General features: G+C 35.4%; 1 protein-coding gene across 3 annotated transcripts in view; it reads left to right on the top strand.

Annotated features, from left to right (window-relative positions):
• The window catches only part of ABCA8 (ATP binding cassette subfamily A member 8), an 88,141-nt gene that overhangs the window by 9,134 nt on the left and 56,877 nt on the right, over positions 1 to 22,130 (top strand). Inside the window, exons 2-10 of one of the 3 annotated variants that reach the window (XM_024234770.3) lie at positions 4,350 to 4,450; positions 5,426 to 5,630; positions 9,273 to 9,437; positions 13,106 to 13,209; positions 13,864 to 14,090; positions 16,694 to 16,835; positions 17,166 to 17,351; positions 18,338 to 18,485; positions 21,516 to 21,684. In XM_024234770.3, coding sequence (XP_024090538.2) covers positions 4,355 to 4,450; positions 5,426 to 5,630; positions 9,273 to 9,437; positions 13,106 to 13,209; positions 13,864 to 14,090; positions 16,694 to 16,835; positions 17,166 to 17,351; positions 18,338 to 18,485; positions 21,516 to 21,684 — 1,442 coding nt within the window. In that variant the 5' untranslated portion in view covers positions 4,350 to 4,354. The remainder of the gene's footprint in view (positions 1 to 4,349; positions 4,451 to 5,425; positions 5,631 to 9,272; positions 9,438 to 13,105; positions 13,210 to 13,863; positions 14,091 to 16,693; positions 16,836 to 17,165; positions 17,352 to 18,337; positions 18,486 to 21,515; positions 21,685 to 22,130) is intronic. The other 2 variants (XM_054537317.2, XM_054537318.2) reach the window with 2 other exon arrangements.

Below are 22,130 nucleotides of genomic sequence, written 5' to 3'. Positions count from 1 at the left end.
ATGGTGGTGGGCGCCTGTAGTCCCTGCTACTCAGGAGGCTGAGGCAGGAGAATCGCTTGAACCTGGGAGGCGGAGGTTGCAGTGAGCCAAGATGGCGCCACTGCACTCTAGCCTGGGCCACACAGTGAGACTCCATCTCAAAAATTAATTAATTAATTAATTAATTAATTATGGTAAAAAGCTAGCAGTTTCTGTCACAAATAGTAAGCTCCCAGAAGAGCCAAGACAATTTTGAAAAAAATAAATAAGATGAAGAACCTGTTCTAGTATTTATGAAGGCTTATTATGAAGTTCTAGTAACTGCTAGTAACTAGACTATGTGCAAGAAATATACAAAGAGATTAATTGAAAACTAGAATACTTCAAAGTACATACACACATAATATATATACATATGCAGACACACACATATACACACACACACAAACACAAACTTATCTGCTATTTGAGAGAGAAGGAATAACAAATGAATACGGAAAGAAGGAAACAGAAAGTAGTTCACGTTGGAACAATATGCTTGAGAAATGCAGAAAGAAAAAAACTCATCACCAACGACTTAGGTCACTCTCTTAGGTCTTACACAAAAATAAACTCAGATGTATGTAAGAGTACATCTTTCATGTACTCTTGACAAATACTTGAGATTATTAGAAGAATATGAAGGAATGTGCATTTATGACTTCTGAAAAGGAAAGTGCTTTCTAAACAGGACACACACACAAAATACACAATCACAAAGGAAAAGGTTGTTTAATTTGACTACAACAAAACTTAAACTTGAATACAATAAAAGAAAATTAGAGATTGACAAAATTAATAACTAGCAGCAAACAAATATCTAGAATACATAATGAACTCCTACAAATAGGTATGACCAAACAAGACAAATCAACTGAGTACAAAAAGCTGTTTCCAGAAGTCTAAGTAGCCATTCAACATATAAGAAGATGCTCAAATTCTATGAAAAACAAGACAACACCAATTCTAATAATGAGATACCCTACACACTCTATGTTTGTGTATAATTTGGCTCTGGGAAGCTGTAAGTTGTTTTCTCTGTGTTCCTGTTCCACCCTCAACTTTCAAAGGCCTTGTGCACCCAAGCCATAAAGGAGACCCTCTCCATTATTTTACCCTTCCCCCATCCATAGACTGCTATAGCTTTTTGCTCAGAGCAGTGCTTGAGACATGGGTAGGAGGAACTCTAGATTTCTTGCTCCAGCCTCAGTATTAGGTACTATAGATCTGGCCCTTGAGATGGGGCTTCCTCTACATACCAGCCAGTTCCCACCTTGAATCTGTTGAGAGGTTCTGGACCTGTGAGAGCTTCCTCTCCCCGGCTGTGGTGAGAGCCTGTCTCTGCTTTGTATCCATGCTGGGTCCTTGTTGCAAATCTCAGCTGTAACTTATCTTTGCTTGGGAATGGGATCTGGAAGTTTCCCGCCCCACCTGCAGTGGTAGCAGGCTGTTGCTTTTTACTAGGTGCAAGGCTTATCATAGAGCGACGTGGTTTCCTTCCTCTCCCTCCACAAAGTGGCTGTTTGCTTCTACCCATAACTTAGCAGCAGAAGTTCACCTGGAACAGGAGTAAAGGTTGGGGGAAGGGGTGGTTGGTGGTTTACAGATTGCCCCTCATTAGCTGCTGATTTTTGCTTTAACTCCTCCCCAAGATGCAACAACAGGTTGTTTTGTGGGGCTGACAGGGATTCCTGTCCTTCTACCAAGGCTTCTAGATTTGCCCTTTGGAAAAAATATTCTGAGACATGGGTAGATTTTGTGGCCTGTGAGCTACTGGGGGTCTTTCAGTTCTCTTGTTTGCATAGATAGATAGATAGATAGATAGATAGAGAGATCTATATATATAGCATATATATATAGATAGATATAGATATATATATATAGCATATATATAGATAGATATAGATATATATATCATATATATAGATAGATATAGCATATATATCTATATATGCTATATATATATCTATATCTATCTCTATATATAGATATATAGATCTATATATCTATATAGATATCTATATATAGATATAGATATATAACTTTAAGTTCTGGGCTACATGTGCTGAACGTGCAGGTTTGTTACATAGATATACATAAGTCATGGTGGTTTGCTGCCCCAGTCAACCCATCATCTAGGTTTTAAGCCCCACATGCATTAGGTATTTGTCCTAATGCTCTCCATTCCCTTTCCTCTCACCCCCCAACAGGCCCCAGTGTGTGATGTTCCCCTCCCTGTGTCCATGTGTTCTCCTTGTTCAACTCCCACTTATGAGTGAGAACATGAGGTGTTTGGTTTTCTGTTCCTGTGTTATTTTGCTGAGGATGATGGCTTCCAGCTTCATCCACGTCCCTGCAAAGTACATGATCTCATTCTTTTTCATGGTTGCATAGTATTCCATGGTGTATATATGCCACATTTTCTTTATGCAGTCTATCATTGATGGGGATTTGGGTTGGTTCCAAGTCTTTGCTATTGTAATTTTTTTTAATGAATACTAGGTGAAGCCTATAAAAAAAGAGTTGACAAATAAGTGCTGGGGTCCTGGTAATTGTAAACAAACACGCAAGCTGTGGGTACCAGGACTAGCGTCCACACTCAGCCATTAAAAATTTAACATTTCAGCTGCTTTCTCCCTACCTGCTTTTATAGTAGCCATGTCTTTCTCTAATACTCTACCAATTCTGAAACTGTTCATGGGTCCCTTTTATCCCTGGAGAAGGCTTTTACCCTTTGGACTTTAGTTTACCTAGTGACCTGTGAACTCAGCTCTTTGGTAGACCCAAGAAAAGTTATAATTTCATATATTATCTGACTTTGTTTCATTATTAGGAAAGTATCAACATTCTCTTGAGAATTTGTGCATTGTAAGTGAAAGAAAAATCCAGGAAATCTTATAGAGAATGACAATATCATTATAGATGAGAACGTGGAAAAGATGAATTTGAAATACTTCTTATCATAGTACAAATTGCTACAATGATTTTAGAAAAAAGTATATCTATGCACATACATGGAGATTATATATATGCAAATATGTGTGTGTATTTTTCCTGATGACTCTGCATAATAAACATAAATAAATTCTTAAAGATGGAAACAATAAATAAATGTCACTTTAAAATGACATTCGATTAAAATGACATTTTAAAAAGACAATGTAAAGCTCTCCTCCAGGCCAAACTATGGTGATTATCCTATATTAAGATTTTAATTCTTCAAAGAAAGATAGTAAAAAGTACAATTTCTTTCACTAGGGAAAGAAAATTTTCTTTCATCCCACAACAAATTAGTAGAGAGCAATTATTTCTGCCAGAAATAACAAAGATCCCATTAAATTATCTTAGATAGATCAATTCCTAAAACAGACTACTTATTCAGGTTCTTAAGCTAAATATTATAGAGTCATTAAATTGGGTGTTCAAGGATATATTTATTGAAATTAAGAGTAGTGTATGTGTAGGTGTTGGTCTGGGTGCAATCCGGTGACAGAAACTACATAGTAATTAAATGAAGTAAGTTTAATATACAGAACTATTGAATAGTGACAGGAGAATAACTATAAAGATGGACTGAGAGCTGAAGAGGGCTTCCTAGGGCTGAGGGAGAATATCCAAAGAAGAATAAACATGAGGAGATAAGGTATTGACAATTGGATAAGAAGTGGTTGAAACCCACTGAATGGCAGAGAAGTCTGAATGGCAAGCTGTGGACACCAGTACTGGAGTGCACTCTTTTTGCAACAGGACGGCCAAAGGAAACAGAGCTTTGAGGAAAGGGATGTAGCTATCTTGGGCTCCCAGATATACTACTGCTACCCAAGTCAAGAGCTAGAGGAAATACACAGTGAATCCTGCACACTCTAGGTACTTTGCACTGGAGAAAACAATTTACTCAGTGGGGAAAAATACATTCTATAGCAACTCGGCAAATGAACTATTCTGATACCTGGATGGCATCAGATGCCTGCAGTGTCTCTACTATCCTCTCTGCTGAAACAGCATAATATCATGCCAGCTGGCAAAGGAAAGTACTTAAAGGATTCAGATCCATTTTTATAGAGCAGGCTATGCAGAGTGAATTTAGGGCTGGGAGACAGTAAATTGATAACTGGCACAGGGCATCACAAATAAATGATGAAACAGAGTCTGCAAGTGGGGAAGGATGGAGAGCATGGCAGTAACAGAATGCTGACTTGGGAACACTCAGACTCTTTGCACTCATTTGGAACATTGGAGTATTAGGCTACGCTTTTTTGTTGTTTGCAGGATATTTCTTCTTATTAAGAACTTCATATTAATTTTATCTTCTTTCTTTTTCATTGAACAAGACAAGATGAGGAAGAGAAAGATCAGTGTGTGTCAACAAACTTGGGCTTTATTATGCAAGAACTTTCTTAAAAAATGGAGAATGAAAAGAGAGTCCTTAATGGTATGACTCAATATCCGTGTTATTCTCTATTTATGATAGGAAAATACGTGTTGCCTGGGAGGTATATATGCCATGTGTATCTCCCCCGACACATACACCAAAAACACTAAAATACAGCACGTTTATACAACAGAAAACACTATTCTTCAGGCCATGAATCTGTTTGAAGACATTTCAGTTGACATGGGCTCATAAATTGAGGTCTGAAACCACTGAACCTGGTAGCAATTGAGAAACCAATACATGTTTTAAAAGCCAATGGTCACATTTGTTACTAGTGTCCCCAGTCATGGAGACTAGGGTTAAAATACTGACATTCCAAAGATATGGTAAACAAACCAACCTACCACAATGGGTACCTGGCATTTTCTCTTTGAGATCTTTTTCTCTACTTGAAACAATTAGTTTTCTTCAAAAAAGTAGAAAAGTTGAAATTGTATTAAATTCCAAGAAGAAAATTAGCATTAGCTCTTATAATCTTACCATATAAAAAATCTTGATTAAACTTTGGTATATTTTAAAAATCAGATAGATATAGCTAGGTAGCATTTTTAACTAAATTGGAATTCCACTATACATACATTGTAAAGTGTTTTCCCCTAAGATCATGCATTTTGGAAATAAAGTGATTTCTTATTGGGAGTTCACATGTGATCAGGATTTATAACTAATTAAGATACTATCCCTCTGATACTATCTTATTATTAGAATTATCAGAATGCCCTTACAAACTGGTATACTGTGGAGTCTGAAACTCCAGAATCTTGGCATGTAACCAGTATATCATTACTAAGCTAGCAATGCCTTGGAACTATCTCTTAAAACACATAGACTTTCAGCAGACTTTAAATAGTTTATAACATGGGATATATTGAAGTTAGAAAAGTAAAAAAGAGACAAACTTTATAACAAAATGATTGTGGATGACTAATTTTAAATAAGACTTTTCTTTATCCTTTTTCCTGTATTATATAGGAATGGCTGAATTCATTGCTCCTACTACTTTGTTTGTATATATATCCTCATAGTCATCAAGTAAATGATTTTTCTTCACTGCTTACCATGGACCTGGGACGGGTAGATACATTTAATGAATCCAGATTTTCTGTTGCATACACACCTGTCACCAACACAACCCAACAGATAATGAATAAAGTAGCCTCTACTCCCTTCCTGGCAGGTAAGTTTTCTAGTTACTTAAGAAGAATGTCTGGTGTGAATATTTGGTTTATTTGACCGCAGATTTATACATTTAATTTGTATTTCAGTTTGATAATTGTCAAACTTTCTGGAGTACATGAATTGGGAATGCATCTTCCCTTTATTGGAAGTAACGTCTCACCACTCAGTATCTAAGTTAAAACTAAATGTATTGCTTGCCAAACAAGGGTTTACCATTTGGGGTGCACAGTCTCTCAAAAAGAAACTTGTTGATCTGGTATAGGATTTGAGGAAGCATGAAATTATACAGACTGGTGCACATTTAGAGCAGTAGTGTTTAGGGATATGTTGACATGTGACTCTGAAAGCATTGTCACCAAAATGAAATCGTTGCTGTAGTGTTTTCTTGTTCTTATAGACAAAGAACAACCAGTCTCTTCCTTTCCTAAATTTGATTATAGGAATTTTAACCTTACCTTTTAACACCAAAAACATGTCCTTGCTCTATTTGAATATTCCTTTGAGTATTCTGTATTTCAGATTTTCATCCTTCAGCATTAAGGTACTTAACGAGTTAAGGTTAAGTAGTTGTTAAGTTGAGTTAAGGTTAAGGTTACTCAACGAGTACCTTAAAGCTGAAGGGTAAAGATCATTTTTGTAGCAATCATTTTTACAACAATATTCTGGAATTAGAGGAGATGCAGCCTGGTACAAAGGCAAGAGAACTAGACTTAGAGTCAGAGGACATTTGATTAAAAGTAGTTCTAAGAGTCCACTCAGAACTGCTGTAATACATATGCATCTGGAGTGCATTTTGAAAGCCATCAGCTTCTCTTAGCCTTATTATTAGCAAATGCAGAATAAGATTAACAATTTATGCAACAATAAACTCTCACAGCTCGAAGAAATAAGACCTTGTGTTTGATAGATCAGTAGGGTGACTAGTTAACAATAATCTATAAAAAATAATACTCTATTTTTCATAAATATTTCAGTTGAGAGTAAGAGGCCCAATTAAATCTGTCTTAAGAAAAAGAATCCTTTGTCTAGCTTAAAGGAGCAGAGTATTAATGCAAGGCAGGATAGAGGTTTATCATCAACAGAAGTAAGTCTCTGCCCCTCAGATCTATAGCTTTGTGTGCTGGCTTCATTCACAGGTTGGTTCTCCCAGAGGCAGAGTTGGTCTGCAGACTCTCCAGATTTAAGCCCTCCCAGATTAGCAACTCCAGTGAAAAGATTACAGATAATTTCTGATAGTTCACAATAACTTCAAGGATTTTATCCACAGGAACAAATAGGTGACTTTGGGTTAGTGTTGATCTTGGTTCACCAAGAACTAATCTCTTTGGATAGGGGATATGCGGTATTTTCATTGCCCAGTTGTTGAGTTCCCGGGTCATGAACCACATTGAAACCACAGGATATGTGAGCGGAGGAAGGGAAGCATCCCAAATGGATCATAGTGTGTTTTTACTAGAAGAACTGGCTGTCAACAGATAAAAACAACATATGTCCTTTACAACTATAAATGCATACTTCAAAGGGAAATCTGTAGTGATTGCCCTGTCATTCATTCATAAGCTAGGTCGAGGGCTAAGGTAAAGATTAAAATTAGTGCTACAGTGAGTATAAGTTTTAAATTGTTTATCTGAGATGCTCATGGCAATGGTAACAGGAGGATAATTTCTAGATCAGCTAGTAAAAATGTAATGGCTACTAAGAATTTTGTAGAGAATGGCAAATAGGTGTGTCCTATTGGATCAGATCCACATTCATATGGGCGTGATTTTTCTGTATAAATATTTAGTTGTTATAATCAGAATAACTACAAAAAATAATGCTAGCAATGTATTTGTCAATAAAGTTAATAGGAGGTTAGTTATTCTGTTTTTATACCAAACCTAACTGATTGAAAGCCAACTATGCTAATACTAAAAGAAGATTCCCATTAACAAATGGAGGTAAAAGTACAGGAACAGTCAGACTATATCTACAGGATGTCAGTATCAGGCAGCAGCTTCAAATCAGAAATGATGGTTGGATGTAAAGTGAGATTTTATTTGATAAGCTGAATTATTATGAGTTGAGTTATAATTTTAAAGTGACTTTGAGCTTGTACAACTGTGTGAGTATTCTAAAAACTATGAAATTATTAAAAGGGTGAATTTTATGGTATGTGCATTACATCCCAATTTTTAAAAGAATATAAAAATTTGACTTAGAAGGTACTGACTATTCATTTTAAGCAGCATAATTCCCACCAAAGGCGTTCTTCTAAGGAGAACCTATGCATCTTGCTCCACCCAGTCACTGGAAGCCTGCGTAACCTCTTTTTTTTCCTTTCTTTGTCAACTTCTGTCCAAATTCCACTCCAGCTTAAGTAATTATTAATCTTATGCCTGGATTCTGACCCCTTCACTGGATTCTGTATCCAGTAATCCAGTTAATGCACTTGCTATTTGGACTGTCTATGGCCAGAGTTTCCAGAGTATGTTGGACTTTTCCTTCCTGTGAGGTATCCAAAATATGCTTTCCAATGGCACCTCACCAAGCATCACACCATTAGTTCCACATACATTTTAATGCCTGTATTGTGCATCTTACCTACCAACACTGAATCCACTTCCGATTCAAGATTATAATGTGATATGAACTATCCACCTAAGGTCCAGTCTCCTAAACGGCCCTGAGACGTGTCTGTTCTTGCTGTTTCACAGACGTCCATAACAAGACCCAATGTCAGGAACTTGTGCTTCTCGACATTATCTCATTCAAAACCACATGCAATTATAATAATAAATATTCATTAAATGCTACAATATGGTATATTTCTACAAAAACCGTATTCTGTAAAAAGAGAATATTTTGTAATGATATTATTCTATATTCTGTACTCTATTAATATTCTATAATAATAATAATGGTTATTAAGTTTATTTTACAAATATAGAAATTGAGTAACGAAAGGTAAGGAATTTGCTCATGATGACATAAGTTTGAGAATAAAATTAAATCTATCAAAATACATAACTTCTTGCTCCCTCTACATTCGTCTTCAACACTTCCACCCCAATCCAGAACTTTTCTTGTATTTCGTCTCATTTTTCAGTATTAATAAAACATCCATGTGACTTTGGACAAAATACCTACAGAAAAGAGAGGTTCTTTCAGTGATGTCAACATAGTTTCTTAACATGTTTTTAAAGTTATCACCTTTTTTAGCTTATTAACCATACCATCAGGATTATTAAAGAAAAATAAATGTGTATAGGTATGTCCACCTGATATAAAACAAACAGTGCCTAATGGCAATTTAAATATCTATCTCTCTATATTTACCATTTCAAATTTATAGGAATGTTAATTATTTTTGAACAGTTTGATTGGTATAGTAGGACATTGTATGTGATTGAAATTGGCTCAGTAATCACAACATATGAAAATAAAATAACTAATTTTCATGTATTTCTTCTGATTGTATCTAGATGGAACTTTAGAAATTTCTCTTCCACTCAACATTTTAGTCTAACTTTCTGAAAGTTAATACTTGATTATGTTTTACTTCCATAGAAAACTCTAGTAAAAGCAATTCAACATGACATCCTGAAGTTGCGTCTCCTAGTAATTTACTAACAATAATATTCCCTTCTTGTAACAAAAGGTAAAGAGGTCTTGGGACTGCCAGATGAGGAAAGTATTAAAGAATTCACAGCAAATTATCCTGAAGAAATAGTAAGAGTCACCTTTACTAATACATACTCATATCATTTGAAGTTCTTGCTAGGACATGGAATGCCAGCAAAGAAGGAGCACAAGGACCATACAGGTAATTTTCTGGCTCCAAAATTTCACTTCTCTCTATTTCAATCATGTCATAAGTCATGTGTGGGAATAGAGGTTAGTATGACAAATTAGAGCGTCGCTATCTGTCATCATGATGTACACATGTCCCTCAACATTTAAAAAAAATTCATTTTTGGGCATAAGAACATATTGATAAGTGGTCATTATATATAGTTATCTACATATATTTACATAGATATATAGTATATATGTAAATTAAATATGTATTCATATGTACACACATAGACATTATATGGAATATATGATTGTTAAAAGAAAACAAGGTAGTTTATGGATAAGATAGAACAAATTTTCCTTTAAATAAGCTCAGTTGTTCAAATTATACTGCAAGGCTATAGTAACTAAAACAGCATGATACTGGTATAAAAGATAGACATATACATAAATAGAACAGAATAGAGAAACCGAATGAAGCCACATACCTACAATCAAATGATATTTGACAAAGTCAACAAAAATATACACTGGGGGAAAAATCCTTTCCAATAAACGGTACTGGGAAAATTGAATAGCCTTATGCAGAAAAATAGAACTGGACCCATATCTCTGAATATATACAAAAATTAACTCAAGATGGATTAAAACCTAAACATAAGACCTGAACCTATAAAAATTCAGGAAGAAAAAACTAGGAATAACCTCTTCTGGACATTGGGCTAGGCAAAGAATTTATGACTTAGTCCTCAAAAGCAAATACAACAAAAACAAAAATAGAAAAACGAGACTTAATTAAACCAAAAAAAAACTTCTCCAAAGCAAAAGAAACAATCAACAGAGTAAACAGATGACCTACAGATGGAAAAAAAAATAGCAAACTATGCATTCAACAAAGAACTCAAAGAACTCAACAAGCAAAACAAATAACCCATTTGCTTATTTTTCAATGGGGTTATTTGAGTTGTTTGAATTCTTCTTTTTTCAAAAGAAGACATACAAGCGACCAACCAATGTAAAAAAATGCTCAACATCACTAATTATCAGAAAATGCAAATTAAAACCAGGAGATAACCATCTTACCCTAGTCGGAATGGCTATTATTAAAAAGTCTGAAAAAAATCAGATGTTGGCAAAGATGCAAAGAAAATATAACACTTATACATTGTTGGTAGAAATATAAATTAGTACAACCTTTATGGACAACAGTATGGAGATTTCTCAAAGAAATAAAAACAAACTACCGTTTGATCCAGCAACTTCACTACTGGGTATCTACCCAAAGGAAAAAAAATCATTATGTTTAAAAAGATACCTGCACTCATATGTCTATTGCAGCACTATTCACAAAAGCAAAGATAGAGAATTAACATAAGTGTCCATCAACAGAGGGCTGGATAAAGAAAATATGATATATACATCATGGAATACTACTCAGCCATAAATTAAAATATTGATAAATTTGACTAGATATAAATTTTAAGAACTTCCCTTTATCAAAAGAACCATAGAGATAATGAAAAATAAAGGCAAAAATTGTGATAAAGTGGCCGGGCGCGGTGTCTTATGTCTGTAATCCCAGAACTTTGGGAGGCCAAGCCAGGTGGCATGCCTGAGCTCAAGAGTTCGAGATCAGCCTGGGCAACATGGTGAAACCCCGTCTCTACTGAAATACACACACACACACACACACACACACAATTAGCCAGGTGTGGCAGCGTCTGCCTGTAGTCCCAGCTACTCGGGAGGCTGAGGCAGGAGAATTGCTTGAACCTGGGAGGCGGAGCTTGCAGTGAGCCGAGATCGTGCCACTGTACTCCACTGTACACCAGCCTGAGTGACAGAGTGAGACTCCATCTCCAAAAAAAAAAAAAAAAAAAAAAAGATGATAAAGTGTTTATAACAGAAAAATCTAACAAAAAATTAATTCCAGAATATGTAAATATTTACTTTGAATAAATAGGAAAAAGATCAAAAATAGAAAAATAACAAAAGGACATTAATAGAAATTTCATAAAGCAACACAGATCAAGAATAAGCACTAGGAGAGGTGTTTTTCCTCATTAGCAACCAGGAAACTGCATGTTGAAACCACATGTTATATCACTTCATGTTCATAAGATTTGCAAAAATTAGCAAATGGAACAATTCGAAGTATTGACAAGGATATGTAGCAAAGAGGACACCTATCCAAGTTTACCAAATTTTTAAATTCCACAAAAACTGAGAAATTTTATTTTAAAGTTGATGTGCACATAACCTAGAACTCATCATCATAGAAATCTTATTAGTGAAACTCTCATACCTGTGTTAAAAATTTGCAGCCTATTCGCCTCTTCTTCCTGAGGACATAGAATAATTACTTTTTGTAGTCATAATAAGATAGCTAGACCCAAGGCATTTAAACGCAGGTATAAGTTCTTCACCTTTTCTCACCTGCTTCTGCAACTGAGGAGCTGTGTACAATACAGACAGTACAACTCAACCCTCCTACCAAACACCTCTGCTGAATTTGTAGCCTGAGTGAGAAATACACGTTTACTGTGATAAATCACTGAGATTTAGGGGTTATTACTGTAACATATAAGAGACTATGCTGACCAATACAGACATATTTACAAAAAGACATATATACAGATTTTTATAGCAGCAGGTTTTTTTTTCTGGTAATTGCAAAAAGAAAAAAGGAACTAACCAAATTGTTATCAACAGGAGAATGGATAAATATATTGATTTACATTCCTGCGATGGGATTCCATAACCATAAAAAAGAAGAAAAAAATTAAATGAGGCCATTTATTTACATTTCAAAATCCTAATATGGAGCAAATGAGCGTAGTTCATAATAATTATTAGTAGAGTTTAATTTTTTAAATTACATATATAGTTTAGAGATATATAGTGGCATATATATAAACATAACATTCAGGAAAGCAGTTAGCTAGTTAGAAACTTGGTGCTGGGGAAGTGCACAAGAGATTCTAATTGTATTTGAAATGATGCATTTATTTTGCAAATTTATAGTGAGTCCATGCGTGTTTATTGTATTTTATGTCATTTGTATATCTGAAATATTTCAAGATGATTTCATGTAATATGCATTTAATTCCTATACTCAATTTTAATTCATCTTATTCAAGGATATCTTTTTAATATAGTTTACTATTAAATGGACTGATAGCTCTTTTTAAATAAATGCTTTTCTTCAAAAGATATTCTGACTGGCATGATTTAAGCGTAGTAAGTAATCTTACTTGAACTTCCATGTGCCTATTATGCCTGTGTTATATCCAGTGTTAGAAAAAGCTTTAGTTTAGTGTTTCTCAATCCATGTTAGGCTCTGTGAACTTTTGAAAAACATTCAAATATGTAGTTTTCACAATACAAATCAGAAAAGAGAAGAGACCAACAAAATTCTTGATCAGCAGAAAAGCACGGGACATGGTATGAGAAAGCTTCGAGTGTTATAATTTAATGTAAAACATTTCCTAAGAGTGCTCCACCTCATGAGTCTGCCTGATTCATTTTGAGAATCATTATTATAACTTATGTTTTCATAAGCTTTGAGTCAAAATAAGAACATTTGGAATTTGGGGTCATTGTAAAGTCCACTGTTGGCGATAATCAGTATTAAAATCATATGTCAATAATATAGATAGTGATGTAATGATAGTTATGATTTGTTTTTTCACAAAGCTCATTGTTATGAAACAAATGAAGATGTTTACTGTGAAGTTTCAGTATTCTGGAAGGAAGGTTTTGTGGCTCTTCAAGCTGCCATTAATGCCGCTATTATAGAAGTGAGTACAAAATGTTCAAAGCAAACTAATGTTTAATGCAAGTTAATGATACCAGAGTCATCAAAAGTTTCATGAAACAAAATATAAGTGGATAGCCTTGTTATTTCCTTTGCTCATTCTGAAGTTTACTGAAGTTACTATATACCACGGAATGTAGATACAAACAGAAGCAAAAGTATCTCATTCATGGACTCAACTTTGTTGGGAAGCCAGGCATATAAGAAAATTATTAGAACAGAAGTAGACTATTACAGAACTATAAATCAAGTCCTCATAAGTAAATGAGTAAAAACCTTCTCAGCCTTAGAATGCCGTGGAAGAATGCCTAATTGAAATAACATTCCAGCTTGAAGCTTGAGATGAGTGGTGGCTTACTGAATATATAAATTCAGAAAAGCCATGCCAAGCAAATCATAAAGTAATGTTAGGCAGGGAGGTAATGAAACACGCAGTAAATTCTGAGAGTGGTGAGTAACTCAGAATGCCTGGACTCCAAGCTCCCAGTAGGTCAATGACAGGACATAGAAGTGGAAATTTAGGTTAGTATCAAATCCCAATAGGCCAATTATACATCCACAGGAAAATAGATGGTTGAAAGAAAACAGCGCGCTATTCATTAACATACAAATTTTGCTTATTAATACCTTTCTTCAGATCACAACAAATCACTCAGTGATGGAGGAGCTGATGTCAATTACTGGAAAAAATATGAAGATGCATTCCTTCATTGGTCAATCAGGAGTTATAACTGATTTATACCTTTTTTCCTGCATTATTTCATTTTCCTCATTCATTTACTATGCATCTGTTAATGTCACAAGAGAGAGGAAAAGGATGAAGGGCTTGATGACAATGATGGGTCTTCGGGATTCAGCATTCTGGTGAGTCAAACGCAGCGCAAATAAACGGAGGAACTCAGCAAAACTGGGAATCTTCAATGCATCTTTTTTTTTTTTTAAATGGAGTCTCGCTCTGTTGCCCAGGCTGGAGTGCAGTGGCGTGATCTCAGCTCACTGCAAGCTCCACCTCACAGGTTCATGCCATTCTTCTGCCTCAGCCTCCCAAGTAGCTGGGACTATAGGTGCCGGCCACCATGCCTGGATAATTTTTTTGTATTTTCTGTAAAGACGGGGTTTCACCGTGTTAGCCAGGATGGTCTGGATCTCCTGACCTCGTGATCCACCCACCTCGGCCTCCCAAAGTGCTGGGATTACAGGCGTGAGCCACCACGCCCAGCCTCTTCAATGCGTCTTTATTAAAACCTGTTTCTCCACAACCAAGGGGTACAGATAAGAGATACCTACACAGAATAATGTCAGATCATAAACAAATTTCCACTTAGTTAATTTCAATGGGGAGAAATGCTCTGCAGTGATGGACACAAAAAAAAAAAAAAAAAAAAAGGAAATGTATTTTGCCTCTGGAAATTTTACAGGACTAAATAGAGAGGCTGGTTAATTTTACAGGACTAAGTAGAGAGGCTGGTTATTTAACAATCTCTGACCCCATTATATCTAAATCTATTTCAGATTCACTGTACTGTGAATGAACTGCTATAGGAAATAAGATAAAAGGGGACAGAATGTGCTAACATTTAAGAAAATACAACTTCCATTATGAATAATATTGACTTTTTTAGAAAGGAGGAAGATAATCTTTTAAAGAAACATAAAAAGTAAATAAAAAAACTTTGAGAAAACAAGGAGCCAAATGTAGAATTTTACAGAAAAAATAATGTCACAACTATCACACATCAATGTCCATTTAAAAAAATTTGTTGCCATGAATAAGAAAATACCACTTTTAAACATTCTTTAGTAACAAGGAAAGAAATACAAAAATCCTTTATCCCCATGAATGGTATAAATTGTCATTGGTGTAATGTTTGCCAGGCTGAGGCTGCGTGTTACTGTGCTTCTCTGAGTTAAGGAAGAAGACTAGGGTTAGGTTGTTGGGTGATTGTGAAGAATGCGTAATGAGGAATGGCCGCAGCAAGAGAGGTGTAAACAAGATAGACATTGGTGTCTGTGCCAGACAGAGGTGGGATGTGAGCTAGGAGGGGATTGGAAGGGAAAAAGAAGCTAAGACCAGGAGCTCCTTTGAGACTGAAGAACATGGTGCATGTGCCTGAGGGAATGAGCTGGCGAAACAGGATGGTGAATAGGGGCTGGGTAGTGTGGGTTTAAAATGTCAGAGGTTGGGCGATTCCAAGAATGGACAAGGTTCTGTGTGAGAACTTATGAATAATTGACTGAAAGGGCATGGAGGTGATGTTTACAGGGAGCAGGACATTAAATAACAGAGAGGCTAGGGAGGCAGATGGGCTGTGCATAGGGCAACAAATTAGGAGTCTGGAAGAGTTCCTTCCAGTATTAACATCTTATAAATCAATATTGACCTCTTGTTTGAATTAATACTGGAGGAAAATGTAGCAGAGCAGTGAAATCTAAAGACTCTAGAGCCAAAACCCCTGAACTTGAAACATAGTTACATAACACCCTTGTTCATTAGGTTCTCTATCAAAAATAATGGTATTCTGAATAGGGCTATTGGGAGAATAAAATGATTTAATGTTTGCTAAATTCTTAAAATATTCTTCAACACATATTAATTGCTATGTGTGTGAGTTATTATTGTTTCGGTTTTGCAGCTGTTTTGTTTTTGATTTTTAAAATTATTATTTCATTATAGTTTTCAAAGAATATTGTAAAACGAAAAGAAATTGATGAGGAAAGGAAAGTGAATTATTCTGACATAAAAGAATGGGATTCAAAAAAAAATATTTCTTAACAAAAACAATGAATGGAATTAAAGGCAAGTATGTAGACTTTTCAGTGAACACATCCAGAGAAAGATGACAATAGCTTTTGGGGAAGGAGTGACATGACCGAATTACACATAAGGAAGAATTTCTTGTCTCTGAGGAAACTTGTGATGGTCCTGAACTTGGAGAGACTCCAGAGAGGAGAGAAGGGTCTGAGGTTCACTGAGGGGCTACCTTGTATTAAGACAGTGCCCTACATAGCCATCATCTTATTTAGTCTTCAGTGGTAGTATTATTCCTGGTGTCCAGAGAAATAAAGGAATGATAGAGGGGTTACAGAGGTTGCCCAAGGTTACAGAGCAAGAATGCAGCAAATAAAATGTTTGATCCAAAATCTATTAGACTGGAAACCTAATTTCCCCCCCACCGCCCCCACCCCCAAGAACAATGTGCACGTGTGTGTGCATGTGTGTGAATGTATTTCTGAAATCAATTTTAGGAAAAACAATTCCTAATTCCCAAAGAATATTCCTAATTCTGAAGAATTCTTCCCAAAACTTTTACCTTGTATTTATGTATCTTAGAACATCCAATAAATACCTGTTGAAAGAGAGAATGAATGGATGAATAAGTGAATGAAAAGTTATGTTAGAATCCATTTCAGGTCTTCCTTTTCAAGTGAACATAAAATACTAAAATAACATTTTGTTTCCACATTAGGCTCTCCTGGGGTTTGCTCTATGCTGGTTTCATCTTCATTATGGCCCTTTTCTTGGCATTTGTTATAAAATCTACCCAGTTTATCATTTTGTCTGGCTTCATGGTAGTCTTCAGCCTCTTTCTCCTGTATGGATTGTCTTTGGTGAGTTAGTGAATTAAATATCTTTCCATCCACCTATAGCCTAAAAATTAAGTGTTTGTTTCTGACTGATTACTCTATATGCCTCCTTTTTTCTCTGCCTACTCTGTTTGCATGTGAAAAATCTATAAACAGGTACAATTTGATTTGAGGTGTTTTGTAATGTCAATTTTTAGTGCAATTTGCAGAACATAGTTTTGTATGTTATATACAAAATAACTATAATATACAAGTGTTACATACACAAAATAACTATAATTTTGTATATCTATTTTATTGTTCTAGTAATAATGTTAGAGAAACATAAACCAACTAGATCTTCTCTCATTTTAGGTAGCTTTGGCTTTCTTAATGAGCATCTTGGTAAAGAAATCTTTCCTCACCGGCCTGGTCGTGTTCCTCCTCACTGTCTTTTGGGGGTGTCTGGGGTTCACATCACTGTACAGACACCTTCCTGCATCCTTGGAGTGGATTTTAAGCTTGCTGAGTCCCTTTGCCTTCATGCTTGGAATGGCCCAGGTGAGACGCCATCTGCATGTCTATTAATGGCATTTCTGAAACACCTGTCCCTCTGGAATTCATAGGCTATAATCATTTACAAACTTAGCATTGTAAGGCTTAGAATTCTAGTGAAGGCCATTATAAAGTTGAAAAGACAGAACTTTTAAAAGCTTTGAAATTATTTAGCCCAGCAAAATAAGACATTTAGACAGTGAAAAAAAAGAGGATCAACATACAATTATTTAAAGGCAATATAAAGTATTTTCTTAGGCTATTAATTAAATATGGACATGTGGCAAATCTAATTATAAATAACTATTCCAGTTCATGTTTTTACCTAGTAATTGAAGAGAATACATGATTAAAAACCATTAAATCAAATTAAATTAAAAATTTAAAACATCTGGAAAATTCATTAGTAAATTATGTTTCTGTTCATAAAATGTCTTTTCTGTTTATGTGATTCTTCTTGAATTCCCCTTGCCTTCCCTCTAATTAAATGGAAATGTCAACCATTAAATATCCATTATTTAGTGTTTAACAAAAGGATTGTTAATTGTAAAGAGCTCATTAACTTGAACATCATAGATGAGCCCACTTCTGGTTCTCCTTAAACACACCAGTGCCTTTTGCCCAGAAATTCTCCCTCATGCTACCAGTTTACACGGATCACCACACCTTTTGACTGTGTCCTATTTGGTAAAAGTTCATCTAAGTTCGATCTCAAATGTCATCTCTTCCCATACTTCCCTACTTCCTCCTAATGTTTCAATTTCATTTGGAACATATTTTTATCATAGCAATTACTAAATTGTATTCTAGTTGCTCATATGTCCATGCCTTCCAAGGCATAGATTTGAGAACCATAAAGGAGGCAGTCTCCCTATATAACTCTATTCTCAGTATGAGGCAATGAGTAGTCATTTTATTACTATGCTAAACCTAACTGTTTAATATGTATCTTATACCTAATTTCCCTTAATTAATTACTTTTTAATTTTCAGCTTTTACACTTGGACTATGATTTGAATTCTAATGCATTTCCTCATCCATCGGATGGCTCAAATCTCATTGTAGCAACAAATTTCATGTTGGCATTTGATACTTGCCTCTATCTGGCATTGGCGATTTACTTTGAAAAAATTTTGCCAAGTGAGTAATGATATGATTAAAATCATATACCATTTAAATAATTTTATTTCTGAAAACAAATCTCCTAATGGATACACTATTAATATTTTAAGGACTACTTTGTGTATCAACAGCAAAGAGAGAAACAAAGTCGTCGCTACTGGCCAAATTATTTCTTCATTTCTTTCTCACTACTTGACTTGTCAGAACTAAAGCCTGAATTTTGTTTATAGAATCACTAACCTTCATTTGAACTTCACTTTGAGTATATGGTATTTTTTTTTAGACCTCTTAGAAAGCTAGTTCCTAAACAGTTCTGGTAATCATGGTCATTTATAGCTGCTTATGTCTAACTGTTTAGCTCAATGGTTCTGAGCTCTGGCTGGACAACAGAATCATGTGAAGAATTTTAAAGCAAGTCTAAGCCCAGCTCAACCTGAAGAGATTCTGATTTAATTAAGCAATGCATCTACATTAAAAAAAAATCTCCCCAGAAGTTCACAATAGGAAAGCCAATATATCATAAATTTTCATTTGTATCACCTTGCAACATACAAGAATATGAGTTTCACAAAAGCAGGGATTCGTTTTGTTCACAGATGAGATTTAAGCACCCACCACAGTGTCTGATGCACCCTAGAGACTCAGTAGATACTTGTGTGCTTCACTTTTTTTTTTCCTTTTGAGACAGAGTCTCGCTCTGTCATCCAGGTTGGAGTGCAGTGGCACAATCTCGGCTCACTGAAACCTCCGCCTCCCCGGCTCAGGCAATTCTCCTGCCTCAGCCTCCCAAGTAGCTGGGATTACAGACGTGTGCCACACGCCTGGCTAATTTTTCTATTTTTAATAGAGACAAGGGTTTCACCATGTTGATCAGGCTGGTCTCAAACTCCTGACCTCAGGTAATACACCCGCCTCAGCCTCCCAAAGTGCTGGGATTACAGGCATGAGCCACAGTGCCCAGCTTGCTTCACTTTTTTCTCCCTCCTTTTATAACCAAAGGCAGGCCCTGATTCTCCCTTCTGCGTTTCCTATTCAAGACAGAATGCCAAGGGCCCTTTATTCAAAAAGCAATGAATACACACTTGTGGAAAGGGAAGAAGGGGAAAGGGTGAGCAGGAAGACAGAAAGCCACATCTTGAGGCAGGAAATTCATCCTGTTTTGTTTTTGCTGTTTTTAAGATAATCTTTTAAGAATTACTGTGTCTTCCTTTTAAAAGAACCCAGAACAAAAGATGTCAGGATCCACTATTGTTGGCTAGCACGCTTATTATACAATTAGAATTGTTTGAATATGGTATGTTTTCATTTGATTTTTTCCAGTAGAGGTAAAAATTACATAACTGATTAGAAAAATTACTTTTCTGCCTACTAATATTTTAAGCCTTTCTACCCCTTGTTAACATTGCTTATTTAAGACACATACTTAAATATATTTTCTCTGTTCTACTTTTGTTCTTATGGCAAAATCTCATTGACTTTTTTTTGTGTTTCTATCATACTGTTTATCCCTGGGGTGCTGTGTGTAGTTAGGAAATTTACTCTTGTGACCCTTGTACTTACTAATTCTTCCCTTTCTCCTTCTACTTACTAAAACATCCTGGTTGTATTATTTTTCATTTTTGTTTTTCCAATGTGTTTATCCTCAGTGGATCCACAAACAGATGTCCCTGTGTTTACAATTGCTTATTAGTATCCTGTTAGGTAATTGTTTTCTCTAACTAATTTAAATTTATTTTGGTGTGCACTGTGTGATATATTCCATCTTTTTTTGTCCTTGTTTCAAACATATTCTAATGATATTACTTTAAATATTCTCTTTGTATATGTTTTATCAAGTTATATCACATATCGTTACATTTTCATGTCTGCATTTTATTTTTTACTTAACATTATATCACAAAAATATCTTTCACATCCACACTTTTTCCGATTTCAAAAGCATAGTATTTTATTATTATAACTAGAAAATTTATTTCATCCCAATAAGTGAGTTGTTCAATTTTCTTCCTAATTATTATCTGCTCACTAAGCTTGAATTTAAGACCAGAGGTGACTTTGTTCAAAATGCTTTTAAAGATAATAAATATGAATGACAGAAAAATTAACTGGACAAAATGACAGAATTATTTCATGGTAAATCTGGTGGCAGAAGGTATCCAGTTATGGCGGCATGCTTTTATTTGCTAGATTTTTCTTTTGTCAAAAGGGAGAGATAGGTACTAACAACATACCATGTGGCAGGTATACAGAGAATGTAAGACATTTATTGCATGAATGAAGGACTGAACATGTGAGAAGTACACAGAAGTTTGAAAACCCATAACCTTACAGTGGGGGTAGTTGCAGAATGTTAGTGAAGTACGATTCTTCCACTTCATGTTTCCTAATATGAAGAAAAACAGAAGGGATCATAGAATACTAATACAGCTGGATTCGTTTCTAGCAAGATGTTTATGAGTACTATGTCTTTAAAGCAGACCATCAATTTGCTTAAGAGGAAAATTGTGGTTTGGGGATGAAATAAAGCAAAATACAAAATAGCTTTTAAAGTATTCACTTTGTGTTAAGTTTCAACTAATTATTTTATCGTGTTCTTTTTCTTTCTTACGAATGTGTCATTTACTTTTCTTAAATCCTATTCTATCTTCTTTTGGATTTTTTATAAGGTATCCAATAGTCATTCTCAATTTCTTCTTTCTTTGCCTATGTAACGACACCTGGTCTTCTAGACAGAATTCAGCATGCCTGCATATCTTACATTAGCAATTCAATCTGTCTTTCTTGAGGTTAAGAAATTCTAAAACATTTGTTTAAATTCCTTTTGAAATATTTAAAAATCACAGTTTCATTGCTTCCTATAGGATTTATTATAGTAGAGACATCTGGTATTTTTTTTCCTTATGAAGCTACATGTGTCAAAACGTGCATTACCTGCTGTTGACCACATGTTCTAGCGACAAGGGGCTGCATTGCCGTGCTACATTACTGGGACTCTCTCTCCCTAACGTGATAATTGACCCAATATTTGATTGTCTTCTGGCCATGTAGATGAATATGGACATCAACGTCCACCTTTGTTTTTCCTGAAGTCCTCATTTTGGTCTCAAACACAAAAGACTGATCACGTGGCCCTTGAAGGTGAAATGGATGCCGATCCTTCATCTCATGACTCTTTTGAACCAGTGCCTCCAGAATTCCAAGGGAAAGAAGCCATCAGGTAATAAGGCTGCAGGTGGAGAACAGGGCAAAAAAGGCAGGAAGCTAAGAGTTAGCACCTGAGGCAAGCAGTGTTCCCTTTTGTGCTCTGTAGACAGTTCCCACCTGTCCTCACCTACGCTGCTTCTGTCACTTTCCACCTCAAGTTCAAAGAAAGATCCCTTTACCAACTCCTTACAGCCTAACATTGTCAACATTTACACAAATAAAAGCTTAAATTTTATCAGCTTCTTTAAGCTGATAAGAAAGATTCAGTCTTTTACTTGTTGTTTCTCTTCATCCTCAGTCTCCCTCATTGCTTTCTAGGTCTCAGTTATTCACTCTTTGTCCCCACCTCATCTATATCCTTTTTCTTTTTTTTTTTGATGGAATTTTGCTCTTGTTGCCCAGGCTGGAGTGCAATGGTGTGATCTCAGCTCACCGCAACTTCCGCCTCCCAGGTTCAAG

This window comes from Pongo abelii, chromosome 19 (genome assembly GCF_028885655.2).
Source record: "Pongo abelii isolate AG06213 chromosome 19, NHGRI_mPonAbe1-v2.0_pri, whole genome shotgun sequence".
NCBI classification, from domain to species: domain Eukaryota; kingdom Metazoa; phylum Chordata; class Mammalia; order Primates; family Hominidae; genus Pongo; species Pongo abelii.
Note: the sequence above shows the minus strand (reverse complement) of the source record. Positions and strands in the feature narration are given on the sequence as shown.